The sequence below is a fragment of the Pseudophryne corroboree genome, chromosome 10 (assembly GCF_028390025.1).
Source record: "Pseudophryne corroboree isolate aPseCor3 chromosome 10, aPseCor3.hap2, whole genome shotgun sequence".
Lineage (NCBI taxonomy): Eukaryota > Metazoa > Chordata > Amphibia > Anura > Myobatrachidae > Pseudophryne > Pseudophryne corroboree.
In genome coordinates, this window is record NC_086453.1 from 159,516,655 (window position 1) to 159,534,410 (window position 17,756).

Genomic DNA, 17,756 nt, shown 5'->3' on the forward strand with positions numbered 1-17,756 from the left:
CATGTAAGATACTTCAAATCTACCGATTTGAGCGGCTCAAACCAATGGGATTTGAGAAAATCCAAAACTACGTTGAGATCCCACGGTGCCACTGGAGGCACAATCGGGGGCTGTATATGTAGTACACCTTTGACAAAGGTTTGTACTTCAGGCACTGAAGCCAATTCTTTCTGGAAGAAAATCGATAAGGCCGAAATTTGAACCTTAATAGACCCCAATTTGAGGCCCATAGACAATCCTGCCTGCAGGAAATGTAGGAATCGACCCAATTGAAATTCCTCCGTTGGGGCCTTCTTGGCCTCACACCACGCAACATATTTTCTCCAAATGCGGTGATAATGTTGTGCGGTCACTTCCTTCCTGGCTTTAATCAAGGTAGGAATAACTTCCTCTGGAATGCCCTTTTCTTTTAGAATCAGGCGTTCAACCGCCATGCCGTCAAACGCAGTCGCGGTAAGTCTTGGAACATACAAGGTCCCTGCTGAAGCAGATCCCTTCTTAACGGTAGAGGCCACGGCTCTTCCGTGAGCATCTCTTGAAGTTCCGGGTACCAAGTCCTTCTCGGCCAATCCGGAGCCACGAGTATTGTTCTTACTCCCCGTAGCCGTATAATTCTCAGTACCTTTGGTATGAGAGGCAGAGGAGGAAACACATACACGGACTGGTACACCCACGGTGTTACCAGAGCGTCCACAGCTATTGCCTGAGGGTCTCTTGACCTGGCGCAATATCTGTCCAGTTTCTTGTTGAGGCGGGACGCCATCATGTCCACCTTTGGTTTTTCCCAACGGTTCACAATCATGTGGAAGACTTCTGGATGAAGTCCCCACTCTCCCGGGTGGAGGTCGTGTCTGCTGAGGAAGTCTGCTTCCCAGTTGTCCACTCCCGGAATGAACACTGCTGACAGTGCTATGACATGATTTTCCACCCAGCGAAGAATCCTTGCAGCTTCTGTCATTGCTCTTCTGCTTCTCGTGCCGCCCTGTCTGTTTACGTGGGCGACTGCCGTGATGTTGTCCGACTGGATCAACACCGGCTGACCCTGAAGCAGCGGTTTTGCCAGGCTTAGAGCATTGTAAATCGCTCTTAGCTCCAGTATATTTATGTGAAGAGACGTCTCCAGGTTTGACCACACGCCCTGGAAGTTTCTTCCCTGTGTGACTGCTCCCCAGCCTCGTAGGCTGGCATCCGTAGTCACCAGGACCCAGTCCTGTATGCCGAATCAGCGGCCCTCTAACAGATGGGCACTCTGCAACCACCACAGAAGAGACACCCTTGTTCTTGGTGACAGTGTTATCCGCTGATGCATGTGCAGATGCGATCCGGACCATTTGTCCAGCAGATCCCACTGAAATATTCGTGCGTGGAATCTGCCGAATGGAATTGCTTCGTAAGAAGCCACCATCTTTCCCAGGACTCTTGTGCAATGATGTACTGACACATTTCCTGGTTTTAGGAGGTTCCTGACAAGTTCGGATAACTCCCTTGCTTTCTCCTCCGGGAGAAACACCTTTTTCTGAACAGTGTCCAGAATCATTCCCAGGAACAGCAGACGTGTCGTCGGGGTCAATTGAGATTTTGGAAGATTCAGAATCCACCCGTGTTGTTGAAGCACTACTTGGGTTAGTGCTACTCCGACTTCCAGCTGTTCTCTGGACCTTGCCCTTATCAGGAGATCGACCAAGTAAGGGATAATTAATACGCCTTTTCTTCGTAGAAGAACCATCATTTCGGCCATTACCTTGGTAAAGACCCGAGGTGCCGTGGACAAACCAAACGGCAGCGTTTGAAACTGATAATGACAGTTTTGTATCACGAACCTGAGATACCCTTGGTGTGAAGGGTAAATTGGGACATGCAGATAAGCATCTTTTATGTCCAGGGACACCATGAAGTCCCCTTCTTCCAGATTCGCTATCACTGCTCTGAGTGACTCCATCTTGAACTTGAATTTCTGTATGTACAGGTTCAAGGATTTCAGATTTAGAATAGGTCTTACCGAACCGTCCGGCTTCGGTACCACAAATAGTGTGGAATAATACCCCTTTCCCTGTTGTAGGAGGGGTACCTTGACTATCACCTGCTGAGAATACAGCTTGTGAATGGCTTCCAATACCGTCGCCCTTTCTGAGGGAGACGTTGGTAAAGCAGACTTTAGGAACCGGCGAGGGGGAGACTTTTCGAATTCCAACTTGTAACCCTGAGATACTACCTGCAGGATCCAAGGGTCCACCTGTGAGCTGAAAATCTTTAGTCGACCCCCCACCGCCCCTGAGTCCGCTTGCACAGCCCCAGCGTCATGCTGAGGGCTTTGTAGAAGCCGGGGAGGGCTTCTGTTCGTGGGAAGTAGTTGCTTGCTGCAACCTCTTACCCCTTCATTTGCCTCTGGGCAAATATGACTGTCCTTTTGCCCGCTTGTTCTTATAGGAACGAAAGGACTGCGGCTGAAAAGACGGTGTCTTTTTCTGTTGGGAGGTGACCTGAGGTAAAAAAGTGGATTTTCCGGCTGTTGCCGTGGCCACCAGATCCGATAGACCGACCCCAAATAATTCCTCTCCTTTATACGGCAATACTTCCATATGCCGTTTGGAATCCGCATCACCTGACCACTGTCACGTCCATAAACTTCTTCTGGCAGATATGGACATCGCACTTACTCTCGATGCCAGAGTGCAAATATCCCTCTGAGCATATAAAGAAAAGCATCTTTTAATTGCTCTATAGTCAATAAAATACTGTCCCTATCCAGGGTATCAATATTTTCAGTCAGGGAATCCGACCACACCACCCCAGCACTGCACATCCAGGCTGAGGCTATTGCTGGTCGCAGTATAACACCAGTATGTGTGTATATACTCTTCAGGGTAGTTTCCAGCCTCCTATCAGCTGGATCCTTGAGGGCGGCCGTATCAGGAGACGGTAACGCCACTTGTTTTGATAAGCGTGTGAGCGCCTTATCCACCCTAGGGGGTGTTTCCCAGCGCGCCCTAACCTCTGGTGGGAAAGGGTATAATGCCAATAACTGCTTTGAAATTAGCATTTTTCTATCGGGGTTAACCCACGCTTCATCACACACGTCATTCAATTCCTCTGATTCTGGAAAAGCTACAGATAGTTTTTTTCACACCCCACATAATACCCCCCTTTGAGGTACCTGCAGTATCAGAGATATGCAAAGCCTCCTTCATTGCCGTGATCATATAACGTGTGGCCCTATTGGAAAATACGTTTATTTCTTCACCGTCGACACTAGATTCATCTGTGTCGGTACCTGTGTCGACTGACTGAGGTAAGGGACGTTTTACAGCCCCTGACGGTGCCTGAGACGCCTGGACAGGTACTAACTGGTTTTCCGGCCGTCTCATGTCGTCAACTGACTTTTGCAGCGTGCTAACATTATCACGTAATTCCATAATTAAAGCCATCCATTCCGGTGTCGACTCCCAAGGGGGTGACATCACCATTACCGGCAATTGCTCCGCCTCCACACCAACATCGTCCTCATACATGTCGACACACACGTACCGACACACCGCAGACACACAGGGAATGCTCTTATCGAAGACAGGACCCCACTAGCCCTTTGGGGAGACAGAGGGAGAGTTTGCCAGCACACACCAAAGCGCTATAAAAATGTATATAAACAACCCTAAAAGGTGTTGTTTCTGTTATATGCGCTTAATATATAAAAATATCGCCAAAATATGCCCCCCTTCTCTGTTTTACCCTGTTTCTGTAGTGCAGTGCAGGGGAGAGTCCTGGGAGCCTTCCTCACAGCGGAGCTGAGCAGGAAAATGGCGCTGTGTGCTGAGGAGAATAGGCCCCGCCCCCTAAAACGGCGGGCTCTTCTCCCGGAGTTTGCGATATATGGCAGGGGTTAAATACATCCATATAGCCTCAAGGGCTATATGTGATGTATTTTAGCCATAGAAAAAGGTATTATACATTGCTGCCCAGGGCGCCCCCCCCAGCGCCCTGCACCCTCAGTGACCGCTGGTGTGAAGTGTGCCGACAACAATGGCGCACAGCTGCAGTGCTGTGCGCTACCTTATGAAGACTGAAAGTCTTCTGCCGCCTGTTTCCGGACCTCTGGACCTCTTCAACTTCGGCATCTGCAAGGGGGGTCGGCGGCACGGCTCCGGGACCGGACTCCATGGCTGGGCCTGTGTTCGATCCCTCTGGAGCTAATGGTGTCCAGTAGCCTAAGAAGCAAATCCATCCTGCACGCAGGTGAGTTCACTTCTCTCCCCTAAGTCCCTCGTAGCAGTGAGCCTGTTGCAAGCAGGACTCACTGGAAATAAGAAACCTAAAAAACTTTTTCTAAGCTGCTCTTTATGAGAGCCACCTAGATTGCACCCTGCTCGGACGGGCACAAAAACCTAACTAAGGCTTGGAGGAGGGTCATAGGGGGAGGAGCCAGTACACACCATGTGATCCTAAAAGCTTACTTTTTGTGCCCTGTCTCCTGCGGAGCCGCTATTCCCCATGGTCCTGACGGAGTCCCCAGCATCCACTAGGACGTTAGAGAAATTACAGTTGGGAGCTGATTGTCTGGTGCGTTATCACCTTCCACTTATCATTGCTTTATCACTTCTCCGGGCTTTATATGTCTGCCCCCATGTTCCTTCCAATAGTTCCGGAGTGTGAAGAGATGCAATCTGATCCCCCCCCCCCCCCAGCCCTGTGTCTACTCCGAAAGTGCATATACGTGAACTCAAGTCTCATATAAACATTATCACTGCTTTGTTGTACTCGGCAGTGTAAATTCCATTGCTACTAACATGTGGCGCAAAATATTATATTAATAAATATAATATTCATCAAAAAAAGATTAATATGCAAAATGGTTTTTGCCTATTTGTTTCTCTGAAAATTTGTGAGGAAAACAAGGAAAAATTACTTCTTAAAAGCAAATAATAAGTTGGTTTTTACAGAAACTAGATGCAAAATGCCTTTGTAATCACTTTTCCCTTCTAAAGGTATAATAAGTAGTATTGGGAAGGCTTATCCGTACGTTTTTTTAAACAGAAATGTAATTTCGTGCAGATCAAGTAATGGCCACAATATTATGTGCAGCTACATAGTAATCAACCAAATATTGTTTTGTTGTTTAGCTTGTCCTGGGCTGATAGCCTCCTGGGAGTTGACTTACCGCCACAGTTCATCATTTTACGGACATTGGTAGTAGACATAATTCTCTTGCTGCGCAGAAAATCAGCTATCTGGCCTCCAATAGGGACTATGATTGTCATAACCAAATGGGGTAAAGCAGAGAGGAGTCCAACCTGAAATACAGGTAACATTTATGTGGCAATAATACTACTGTACTTGATTTGATAAATTAGTTATTTCCTTGTTAATATTGAGAATGGAAAGAGTGACTCAAAATGTTGAAATATGTATAGTTGCAATGCAGAAATCAATCATGCCGTGAGTGCCACAAACTGCAAAGTGCAACTCTCACAGCGTACCATTCATGTCCAACAGGCGGTCAACATGTTCTGTAGGACTTATTTAGTAGAAGTAGAGACTTCATGGCATAACAGAATACACACAGGCTTGAATATATTTGTGCCCCATTCATGGTCATTAATGACAGAGAACAAATCCTTGTACCTTATTTAGCACTATCACATCTGCTTTTGTTCCCTATGCACTTAAAATCATTTTGCAATATGCATTACCATTGGGCCTGATTCAGAGGAGCACAGTTGCATGTATGCAGCAGACTTGCGGAAAAATGCTAATCTTGTGCTTAGAGATGCCCACTGCCAGTGTCTCACATCCATACTAAAGTGGAAACATCGGGATCAGCTTAGCGCAGTGGTTCCCAAACTTTTTTGAATCACGGTGCACTGGAGTATCAGAATTTTTTTCACGGCACGCCTAGGCCAAAAGTTTCTTATTGAGAAATTTAGAAAGAAATATTAAATTAAGTAAAGTGTATTTATGTATCATCCTTAGGTTTAGTTATGTAGTGAGGGGCAAGATTTGCTTCTGTTTGTCCACATATTTTATGATTGACAGCCACCAGCACTGGTTTTGTCTATAACATTTACCATTAATAATTTGAATTGGTCCTGGACCACCAATCCAAGGCACCCCTGCAAGTGTCCTGAGGCACCCCAGGGTGCCACGTCACACAGTTTGAGAACTTCTTTCTTAATGTATACGCACATTGGGCAACTGCCCAGGGCCCAACAATTCTGGGGCCTTCGAGCAGGGGTTGGTGGTGGTCACACAATCAGAGTGGCCAGGCAGCATATTCAACCTGCCTCTAAGCCTGCAGCCAGACAATGAATGGCCATCAGCATGCTGACTGGTGGATGGCTGGAGCTACGCACCAATCAGTGTGTTGACAGCAATTCACTGTACGGACGCATGTGTAAAGAATGGCGCAGCACCGCAGGAGGGGCATGATATGATTTTTTACATTGATACCCGTGAATGATGGCTAGTGGACCGAGTGCATTGTTTTGCCCAGGGCCTACAATGGTGTTAAGACAGCCCTGACATCAGGCACACATCATTGAACCCCTGAGTAATGATATGCTGTATCAGAATGAACATCTCACCTAAGATGCTGGAGGACTCTCCTGCTGTAAACAAATTTGCGGTGAAAAACGGTCCTAATGCATCTGCATTTTTCTAGCCTCCCCGTTACTTCCTCCAAATGCTGACTACCTGTCACTCACTTTGCAAAGAAATCCTCTGTGTGGGTCACCGCTAATTCGTTGCCGAATGTATGCATTACGGCTTTGGTGCATGCACAGTTGCAAAACATCGCTCCACTGTGTCCGCAAACAATATTGTTTCCACCTCAGAATCAGCCCCATTGTTCGTTTATATACTGTGTTATGGGAGGCAAGCACAAGACCGCCTGGTCATTGTGACCGCCTGAGACCGGTGGTCACAATGCCGATGCCACATGCTTTTCTCCCTCTGTGGGTGTCCACGACACCCACAGAGGGAGAATAGATCCTGCGGTGAGCGCAACGAGCCACCGTGCCCGCAGCATGGCGAGCTCAGCAAGCCCACAAGGGATTATGTAGCGCTCACCCCGCTGCAGGCATACTGGTGGCCGGGATCCCAGTGGCCGGTAAAATGTACAGTATGTATTGCTGTGTTATTCTTGTCAATTGGGAGCACATAAAAATCTAATCCTGAGCATTGTCCTTATTTTAACTTTAATCATGATTAATTTCTGCCTTTTCTGGTTTTCCTAAGAATTCTAACTACTATTGGAGAGTCTAGTGATATCAGGCTGTCCTTACAAAGGACACCTTGCAGCCCGCAATTCCTACCGAAGCAGGGGTGTAAGATCATATCATGCACCTGGAGGTGAAGTAGCACAGCCGAGTGGGGAATTTTTTGCAAGTGTTGGATAATCTCCAGCTTCTTCCCCCACCGGTTCTCTTCATCTCTTCAGCCGCATTCCCTCCTGTATATCTCCAGCCTCATTACCCGTGTTTCTGCAGCTCCAGTCCCCAGTGTGTCTCCAACCTGCCCCCTTCTGTCTACTCTATCAGTGGTACTCTGTAATGTTATAATCAAAGAGCAAGATTCCAGTTCCCCCTCCCTCAAACAATCCATAGCACTATATATTTTTGTTCCTGATTCATGCCCCTTACATTATTTGTTTTACCTCCTTATATTCAAACTGTATACTTTGGGCCTGGGTCTGAATCTACTCATGACATTTAGATTAGTAAATCCAGGATTAATAGCATCCTTCCTAACCTGGCCATTCACATCAGTCCCTGCCCCATTGGAGTTTACAATCTATACTCCCTACTACACGCACACACATTCAAGCTAGGGATAATTTTGTTGGGAGCCAATTAACCTACCAGTATATTTTTGGATTGTGGGAGGAAACCGAAGTACCCAGAGGAAACACGCGCAAGTATGGGGAGAGTATACAAACTCCAGATAGGGCCATGGTGGAAATCTAACCCATTACCTTAGTTCTGTGAGGCAGTAATGCTAACCATTCATACTTGCTGAGAGCTCTCCAGTAGCAAGTAAAATCACAACTGCTAAATTATGCATGCCCAAAAAATGGCGTCTGAACAGCCATGACACGTCAGCTTTTAACTGACCACTCCCTGTTACCATCCCAAACGCTATCTACCTGTCACTTACTCCGTGACTAATTCCTTGTTGTGATCACTATAGCAATTCAATCACTATGCATGCGCACTGTGGCTCATATGCAGTAAGAAAACATTGGGGGGTCATTCCGAGTTGTTCGCTCGTTGCCGATTTTCACTATGCTGCAATTTGTTGTTAACTGCGCATGCGCTAAGTTATTTAACACAAAACTTAGTAGATTTGCTGGTGTTCGAACGACGATTTTCAGTCGCACTGCTGATCAGTGAATGATTAACAGGAAAGGGGCGTTTCTGGGTGGTAACTGAGCGTTTTCCGGGAGTGTGCTAAAAAACGCAGGCGTGTCAGGGAAAAACGCGGGAGTGTCTGGAGAAACGGGGGAGTGGCTAACCGAACGTAGGGCGTGATTGTGACGTTAAACCAGGAACTAAACGGACTGAGCTGATCGCAATCTAGGAGTAGGTCTGGAGCTACTCAGAAACTGCAAAGAATTATTTAGTAGCAGTTTTGCTAATCTTTCGTTCGCAATTCTGCTACGCTAAGATACACACCCAGAGGGCGGCGGCCTAGCGTGTGCAATGCTGCTAAAGGAAGCTAGCGAGCGAACAACTCGGAATGAGGGCCTTTGGCCGATTACATACAACAGCCGCCTTGCAACTGCATTTGAATCAGGCCCACAGTGCATAAAAGCACTTTTTTGTATCAAACTAAGTGTACAGGTAGGCAGCTGATGCAGAACAGAGACACACACGTATAACTCTGAATATATATAATACAGTATGCATTTATTCCCATGCACACATTACACTACAGTATTTTGAGGATTCAGTGCATCTCTTCTATACCTACCACCAGACAATGACATTTGTGAAAATGATCTTGTTTCTCTCATCACATTGTTTGTGCTGCTGACAAAAGTAGTATAAATCATATCCTCATATATTCCGCTTAAACTGGCTTTTAGGCTTTGTTTTATTACTTTAATGGTTCTCTTTAAGGTTTTATTTTAAACCACCTGATACTAAAATTATTTATTTAAGGAGACTATTGATCTTGGCAAGATTTAGCAAGTCAATAACACAGCATTTGCCACAGGGTATACTGTGCGCCGGGATCCCGTCAGCCGACATACTGAAGACCACCCCACATACCTTGCTGATTTCAAAGCCAAATACTTCTTCAAAATAAGCTGGCTGGCTAATTAGAAGGAGATAGAATGTCCAACTGCGGCAAAAGTTTGCGACAATGATTGCATATACTGGCATAGAAGTAAAGAACTTTCGCCAAGGTGCCTTAAATTTCTGTAAGGAAACACAATGATAGCATATGAAATATAATAGTTAGGAATGGGGTAAACATCCTGCAGTGTAGCAACAACACCAGGGAGTTTTTATAAAACCTTTTGAACCTGTTGCTGTTAACACAGTGAACACCTCATCCCATTAATAAATGCAGGTATAAAGAAATAACGGTTGTTTGTTCATAATACCTTATGTCTATACATGTATGTTGTATAAAAGCAAAACAAATCAAAATAAACTAAAAGAAAGGTATATTTTTATTTTTAATTCTTTGTGCAAACTAAAAATGTCAGTCACCACATCACATCACATCAAGGAATTGATTTACTAAACATTCTAGAAAAAAAACACTTTAGTAATGATTTTGAGAATGTACTAGATAAATGCTAGATGATTAGTTGCCATGTGCAATACCTCTACTTTTCTTTTTTCTAGAAGCTTTAAAGAAAAAAAAAAAAAAACAAGAAAGAAACCCCAATTGTCTTCTAAGTATACCAGTCGGACTCATGCGGTGGCTGCAGTCACAATGGCTGATTTAGCTGGGGGGCATGGTGCTTCCAGGTATGGGGATGGTGCCTTCCCCAGCACTGTAGTCCTGCAAAGTCTGCCAAACGGAAGCTGCCCACTACAGCATAAGATCCCTACACTGCACCGCCTCACCTGCCGGTTACAACATAATCTGGTGGAGCTGTGTAAAGAGAAGTAAGAAGTCTGGGGGCCATATGGGTAACTAGACCACTGACTGCCTGTCCCAGAGCCGGCCCTAGGCATAGACAAACTAGGCAAATTCCTAGGGCATTTGGTATGCCTAGGGGCACAAGCAGCTTCTGCTGATTAAAAATAGGATTTTAATTACCTACCAGTAAATCCTTTTCTCGTAGTCCGTAGAGGATGCTGGGGTCCACATTAGTACCATGGGGTATAGACGGGTGGACTAGGAGCCATTGGTACTTTAAGAGTTTGAGAGTGTGGGCTGGCTCCTCCCTCTATGCCCCTCCTACCAGACTCAGTCTAGAAACTGTGCCCAAGGAGACGGACATCTTCGAGAGAAGGATTTTACACAGATAGTGGCGAGATTCATACCAGCTCACACATACAAGGCACATCTAGCTAACTAGCTTGAAACACAGCAACGGCTGAAATATTACTTACCAAGTAATAATGCACTACTCAACTAAAAACAAAGTTGTACTGAACTAGATAACCACTGCAGGAAAAGAAAGCGCTGGGCGGGCGCCCAGCATCCTCTACGGACTACGAGAAAAGGATTTAACGGTAGGTAATTAAAATCATATTTTCTCTTATGTCCTAGAGAATGCTGGGGTCCACATTAGTACCATGGGGATGTACCAAAGCTCCCATAACGGGAGGGAGTGCACGGAAGCTCCTGCAGAACCAATTGACCAAACTTAAGGTCCTCAGAGGCCAAAGTATCGAACTTGTAGAACTTTGCGAACGTGTTCGACCCCGACCAAGTAGCTGCTCGGCAGAGTTGTAAAGCTGAGACACCCCAGGCAGCCGCCCAGAAAGAACTCACCTTACGAGTAGAGTGGGCCTTGACAGACGTAGGACACGTCAAGCCTGCCGTAGAATATGCATGCTGGATAGTGAACCTGATCCAGCGAGAGATCGTCTGTTTAGAAGCAGGACACCCAATTTTCTTCGGATCATACAGGACAAACAAAGAGTCCGATTTTCTGTGACGAGCAGTCCTCACATAGATTTTTAGAGCCCTTACAATATCTAAGAACTTTGATGAAATTGAGGAGTCAGTCGCAACTGGCACCACAATAGGTTGTTATGAAATGCCGACACAACCTTCGGAAGAAACTGCTGACGTGTCCGAAGCTCAGCTCTATCTTCATGGAAGATCAAGTATGGGCTTTTACATGACAAAGCCCCCAACTCTGAGACACGTCTAGCAGAAGCTAAGGACAACAAAGTGACAGCCTTCCAGGTGAGAAACTTGACCTCGACCTCCTGTAGAGGCTCAAACCAGTCCGACTGGAGGAACTGCAACACCATGTTAAGATCCCAAGGCACCATAGGCGGTACAAAGGGAGGTTGGATGCGCAGAACTCCCTTCAAAAAAGTCTGAACCTCAGGGAGGGCATCCAACTTTTTCTGGAAGAAAATGGATAGAGCCGAAATCTGGACCTTTATGGATCCTAACCTCAGGCCCATATCCACCCCTGCTTGCATGGAGAGGAGAAAATGTCCCAGTTGAAACTCCACCGCAGGAAGCTTCTTGGACTCACACCAAGACACATATTTTTTCCAAATACGATGGTAATGTTTAGACGATACCCCTTTCCTAGCCTGTATCAGGGTAGGAATAACCTTGTTCGGAATGCCCTTCCGAGCTAGTATCTGGCGTTCAACCTCCATGCCATCAAACGTAGCCGTGGTAAGTCTTGATAGGCGAGTGGCCCCTGCTGCCGCAGGTCCTCCCGAAGGGGAAGAGGCCTCGGCTCTTCTAGCAGTAGAGCCAGAAGATCTGCGTACCAAGCCCTTCTTGGCCAGTCCGGAGCAATGAGGATCGCCTGAACTCTTGTTCTCCTTATGAGTTTTAGAACTCTTGGAATGAGTGGAAGTGGAGGAAACACGTACACTGACTGGAACACCCATGGAGTCACTAGGGCGTCCACTGACACAGCTTGCGGGTCCCTCGACCTGGAACAATACAGCCGAAGCTTCTTGTTGAGACGAGAGGCCATCATGTCGATCTGGGGTATGCCCCAATGATCTGTAACCTCCTTGAACACTTCCAGATGGGTACCCCACTCCCCTGGATGGAGTTCGTGTCTGCTGAGGAAGTCTGCTTCCCAGTTGTCGACTCCCGGAATCAGAGCCGGCCCTGGGCATAGGCAAACTAGGCAACTGCCTAGGGGATTTGGTATGCCTAAGGGCACCAGCAGCTTCTGCTGATTAAAATGATATGTGGCATGCCTATATTCTGTGTGTAGCATTTCATATGCAGATACAGCCACAGTTGCACACAGTATATAGGCATGCTGCATATCATTTTAATTAGCAGAATCTGCTTGTGCATCCTAGCCACATAGCAATGCAAATAAAGTGCCCAACGTTAGCAGAATTGCCAACTGACTCACGCCAGGCATCTTCTGCTGCATGTCGCATTGAGCAAGATTTATGAGGACACATCTGTATCCAAGCAGAGGTAACAGTGTTAGTGGCAGTGTGAGTGCTGTGTGTGGGGGGGTTGGTTGTGCAATTGTGTTCGGCATATGTGTAAGGGGCATTATGTGTGTCATGTGTATAAATGCATTATTAATGAGCAGCAAATGTGTAAGGGGCACTATGTGTGTCATTATGTGTATAAGGGCACTAATAATGTGCAGCATATGTATAAGGGACATTATATGTTCCATTATGTGTATAAGGGCATTCATAATTTGTGGCATATGTGTAAGGGACATTATGTGTATAATGGCATTAATAAAGGTTGGCATAATGTGTAAGGCGCATTATGTTTATAAGGACATTAATAATGCGTGTCTTATGTGTAAGGGGCATTACTGTGTGATATTATATGTATAAATGCATTACTAATGTGTGGCATTATGTGTATAAGGTGCTCTACTGTGTGGTGTTACGTATAGAAAGGGCACTACTGTGTGGTCTAATGTGAATAAAGAGCAATATGGTGTGGTGTAATGTGAATAAGGAGCAATTCAGTGTGATGTAATGTGAATAAGGGGCACTACTGTGAGGAGTAACGTTTATAAGGTAAAGTGGTAATACTGTGTAATGTAACATGAATAAGGAACACTATCACATTATAAAATATGAATAAAGTTACAGTACCGTGTGGCCTAATTTGAATTGGGGGTTCTATTGTGTGGCCATGCCCTTTGCCAGGAAAAACACACCCCTTTTTGGGCTGTACGCCGAATGTGCGCACTGTTCCTATTTAAAATATAGGGGGTAGGAGCACCAAAATGAGGACTGCTATGGGTGAGGGCTGATGGTGCAAGAAAATGGGTGCATGGTCAGAGGTGGAACTAGTGGTGGTGCTAGGGGGGCACCAGCCGAAATCTTGCCTAGGGCATCATATTGGTTAGGGTCGGCTCTGCTCAGAATGAAGAGTGCTGACAGCGCCAACGCGTGTTTTTCTGCCCAGAGGATGATTCTTGATACCTCTGACATTGCAGCTCTGCTCTTCGTTCCGCCTTGTTGGTTTATGTAAGCCACTGTCGTTACATTGTCCGATTGCACTTGAATGGCCCGATTTCTCAGAAGATGGGCCGCTTGGAGAAGACCGTTGTAGACGGCTCTTAGTTCCAGAATGTTTATCGGCAGGCCGGCATCCAGACTTGACCACCTTCCTTGGAAGGTTTCCCCTCGAGTGATTGCGCCCCAGGCTCGGAGACTTGCATCCGTGGTTAGAAGGATCTAGTCCTGAATCCCAAACCTGTGGCCCTCCAGGAGGTGAGGTAATTGCAGCCACCAGAGGAGGGAAATCCTGGCCTTTGGCAACAAACGTATTCTCTGGTGCATGTGTAGATGGGATCCCAACCACTTGTCCAGGAGATCCAGTTGGAAGGACAAAGCATGAAACCTCCCGTACTGCAGTGCCTAGTAAGTGGCCACCATCTTCCCCAGAAGGCGAATGCACTGATGAACCGACACCCAGGCTGGCTTCAGAACATCCTGGACCATTGTTTGTATCACCAACGCTTTCTCCTCTGGAAGAAACACCCACAGCACCTCCGTGTTGAGGATCATTCCAAGAAAAGACAATCTTCTGGTTGGTTCCAAATGTGATTTCGGAAGATTCAGGATCCAACCATGTTCCCTGAGAAGCTGGGTCATGAGAGCTATGGACCGTAACAGCTTCTCCTTGGACGATGCCTTTATCAGAAGATCGTCCAGATTATGTTCACCCCTTGTCTGTGGAGGAGAACCATCATTTCCGCCATCACCTTGGTGAATACCCGCGGTGCTGTGGAGAGGCCGAATGGCAGGGCCTGGAGCTGAAAATGACAGTCCAGCAGAGCAAATCGGGGATAAGCTTGATGCGGCAGTCAAATCAGAATATGGAGGTACGCATCCTTGATATCTAGGGATACCAGGAATTCCCCCTCCTCCAGACCTGACATCACTGCCCTTAGAGACTTCATTTTGAACTTGAACTCCCTCAGAAAGAGGTTTAGTGATTTTAAGTTCAGAATGCGCCTGACCGAACCATCCGGTTTTGGTACCACGAAAAGGTTCGAATAGTAACCTTTGTTTTGCATCTGGGAAGGAACTGGTACGATAACCTGTGCCTGCACCAGCTTCTTGATGGCCCACCGTAGGGTAGCCCTGTCTGCCGGCAAAGCTGGCAAGCCTGATTTGAAGAACTGGTGAGGAGGGAGATCTTGAAATTCCAGCCAGTACCCCCTGGGACACAATATCTAGTACCCAGGGATCCAGGCCGGACGACACCCAGACGTGACTGAAATGGCTGAGTCTCGCCCCCACTGGCCCTACCTCCAGGCCGCGCTGTCCACCATCATGCTGAGGACTTTGGTGTACCAGAAGCAGGTTTCTGTTCCTGGGAACCTGCAGCAGGATTCACCATAAATCCTGCAGAATCCTGAATGTTACGTAAAACAAATCTACGTCACTTTTGTCCATAGTATCCAAATCCTCAAGTGACGCGCCTGACCACTTTACTATATCTTTGTAAAATCCATGCACAGGCAATAGTACTGTAGGCCGTAGTATCGCCCCTGAAGCCGTGCATATGGATTTGAGCGTAGTATCAATTTTGCGATCAGCCGAGTCTTTTAAGGCGGTAGATCCTGGAACAGGTAAAACCACCTTTTTAGAGAGTGTGGATACAGACGCATCCACTATGGGTGGGTTTTCCCCTTTTTTCCTATCTTCCTCTGGGAAGGGAAAAGCAACCAGAACTCTTCTAGGGATCTGGACTTTTTTCTCTGGGTTTTCCCATGCTTTCTCAAATATAGCATTTAATTCTTTGGAGCAGGGAAGGTTAGCAAGGCTTTCTTATTGTCAGTGAAGTAAGCCTCCTCAACCTGCTCAGGTGTTGTATCTGAAATATTCAACACATCCCTTATAGCCTCTATCATCAACTGCACCCCTTTAGCAAGAGATGCGGCCTCCCTGAGCACATCCCAATCACCGTCTGCCGTGTCAGAATCGGTCTCCGTGTCATCCTACATAATCTATGCAAGAGCACGTTTATGGGTACTTCCAGAGGGGGGGCCCTGAGGTAACAGAACCGGACCAAACTGCCATAGAGTTCTCTAAAATCTGAGTTGCAGATTCATTCTGTGCAACCCTAGTAGAAATCTGTGAAATCATGGATTTGATAGAGGATAACCATTCAGGCTCCCTTGCTGGTATCTGTGCTAAAACAGTGCAATCCTGATTACATGGAATTGGATCATCCTGAGAGGACATATCCTCTGCTGCATATGACACAGAGCCCCTGGACATAGCTTAATGGAGACCACAGACACTCCATACACACACAGGGGCGGACAGACAGAGTTTCACCCCCAAGAATGGCAAGAGAGACACAGAGATTGGAGCCAACCCACACACAGCGCTTTCCAGGTATAAGAAGACCCTAAACCAGCGCTGATTTTGTACCTTAATAGGTTGCATAGTCTTTACACAGCCTCCGCCCCCCTTCTACAACCCCCTGGTACCGTGAGAGATAGCTGGAGTTACTCTGGAGGGACTGCACATCACTGACAGCGTTTCTGCAAGCAGGAAAATGGCTCTGAACACTGCTGGGTCCGCTCTGAGGAGAAGCTTCGCCCCCTTAATGGCGCTGTTTTCCCGCTCTTCATCAGATTATACTGGCCTGAAGATTTATGCTGGCAGAGATCCCGGGACCCTGATAGGCTTGAGAGGTCAGTGTAGGGTGTAGGCGCTGGCTCAGGGTGCCCCTCACAGCGCCGCACTATGTACCGCTGAGCCCCGGAGTGCAGTTAGTACTGCGCTCCATACCTGGTTGCCACCATCTTCACACCGGCTCCCCGCTTGCTAGAGGTCCGGTGACTAACTCGCCACCGATCTTCTGGCTCTGTAAGGGGGTGGCTGCATGCTGCCGGGGTGAGCATTCCCCTGTGGCGGGGAATGTTCTATCCCCTCAGGAGCTCAGTGTCCTGTCAGCGGAGATAGTGGCTCAGACCCCGCAGGGTGGACACTACTCCCACCTTAGTCCCACGATGCAGGGAGGCTGTTGCCAGCAGCCTCCCTGTAAAATAAAAAACTCTAATATAACTTTTACTAAAGAAGCTCTGTAGAGCTCCCCTAGCTGTGACCGACTCCTCCGGGCACATTTTCTAAACTGAGTCTGGTAGGAGGGGCATAGAGGGAGGAGCCAGCCCACACTCTGAAACTCTTAAAGTGCCAATGGCTCCTACTGGACCGTCTATACCCCATGGTATTAATGTGGACCCCAGCATCCTCTAGGACGTAAGAGAAATGATATGCCTATATTCTGTGTGAGACTGCGGCTGTAACTGCATATATGCTACGTTACAGTGTATTCCTGGAAATCACTGTAATGTAGCATTTCATATGCAGATACAGCCACAGTCACACACACAATATATGCATGCTGCATATGCGGCTGTATTTGCATACGAAATGCAACGTTACAGTGTATTCCTCGAAATCACTGTAATGTAGCATTTTGTATGCAGATACAGCCACAGTCGCACAGAGAATATAGCCATGCCACATATCATTTTAATCAGCAGAAGCTGCTTATGCATCCTAGAAACATAGTAATGCAAATGTATTATTTTTCTCTAACGTCCTAAGTGGATGCTGGGGACTCCGTAAGGACCATGGGGAATAGCGGCTCCGCAGGAGACTGGGCACATCTAAAGAAAGCTTTAGGACTATCTGGTGTGCACTGGCTCCTCCCCCCATGACCCTCCTCCAAGCCTCAGTTAGATCTCTGTGCCCGAACGAGAAGGGTGCACACTAGGGGCTCTCCTGAGCTTCTTAGTGAAAGTTTTAGTTTAGGTTTTTTTATTTTCAGTGAGACCTGCTGGCAACAGGCTCACTGCATCGAGGGACTAAGGGGAGAAGAAGCGAACTCACCTGCGTGCAGAGTGGATTGGGCTTCTTAGGCTACTGGACATTAGCTCCAGAGGGACGATCACAGGCCCAGCTTGGATGGGTCCCAGAGCCGCGCCGCCGCCCCCCTTACAGAGCCAGAAGGCAGAAGAGGTCCGGAAAATCGGCGGCAGAAGACGTCCTGTCTTCAACAAGGTAGCGCACAGCACTGTAGCTGTGCGCCATTGCTCTCAGCACACTTCACACTCCGGTCACTGAGGGTGCAGGGCG

General features: G+C 47.1%; 1 protein-coding gene across 3 annotated transcripts in view; it reads right to left on the reverse strand.

The window, feature by feature from the left end:
• The window catches only part of SLC17A7 (solute carrier family 17 member 7), a 366,305-nt gene that overhangs the window by 5,745 nt on the left and 342,804 nt on the right, over positions 1 to 17,756 (reverse strand). For all 3 annotated transcript variants that reach the window (XM_063942897.1, XM_063942898.1, XM_063942899.1), the window contains exons 8-9: positions 9,264 to 9,413; positions 5,153 to 5,285 (exon numbers count right to left, since the gene is read on the reverse strand). In XM_063942897.1, coding sequence (XP_063798967.1) covers positions 5,153 to 5,285; positions 9,264 to 9,413 — 283 coding nt within the window. The remainder of the gene's footprint in view (positions 1 to 5,152; positions 5,286 to 9,263; positions 9,414 to 17,756) is intronic.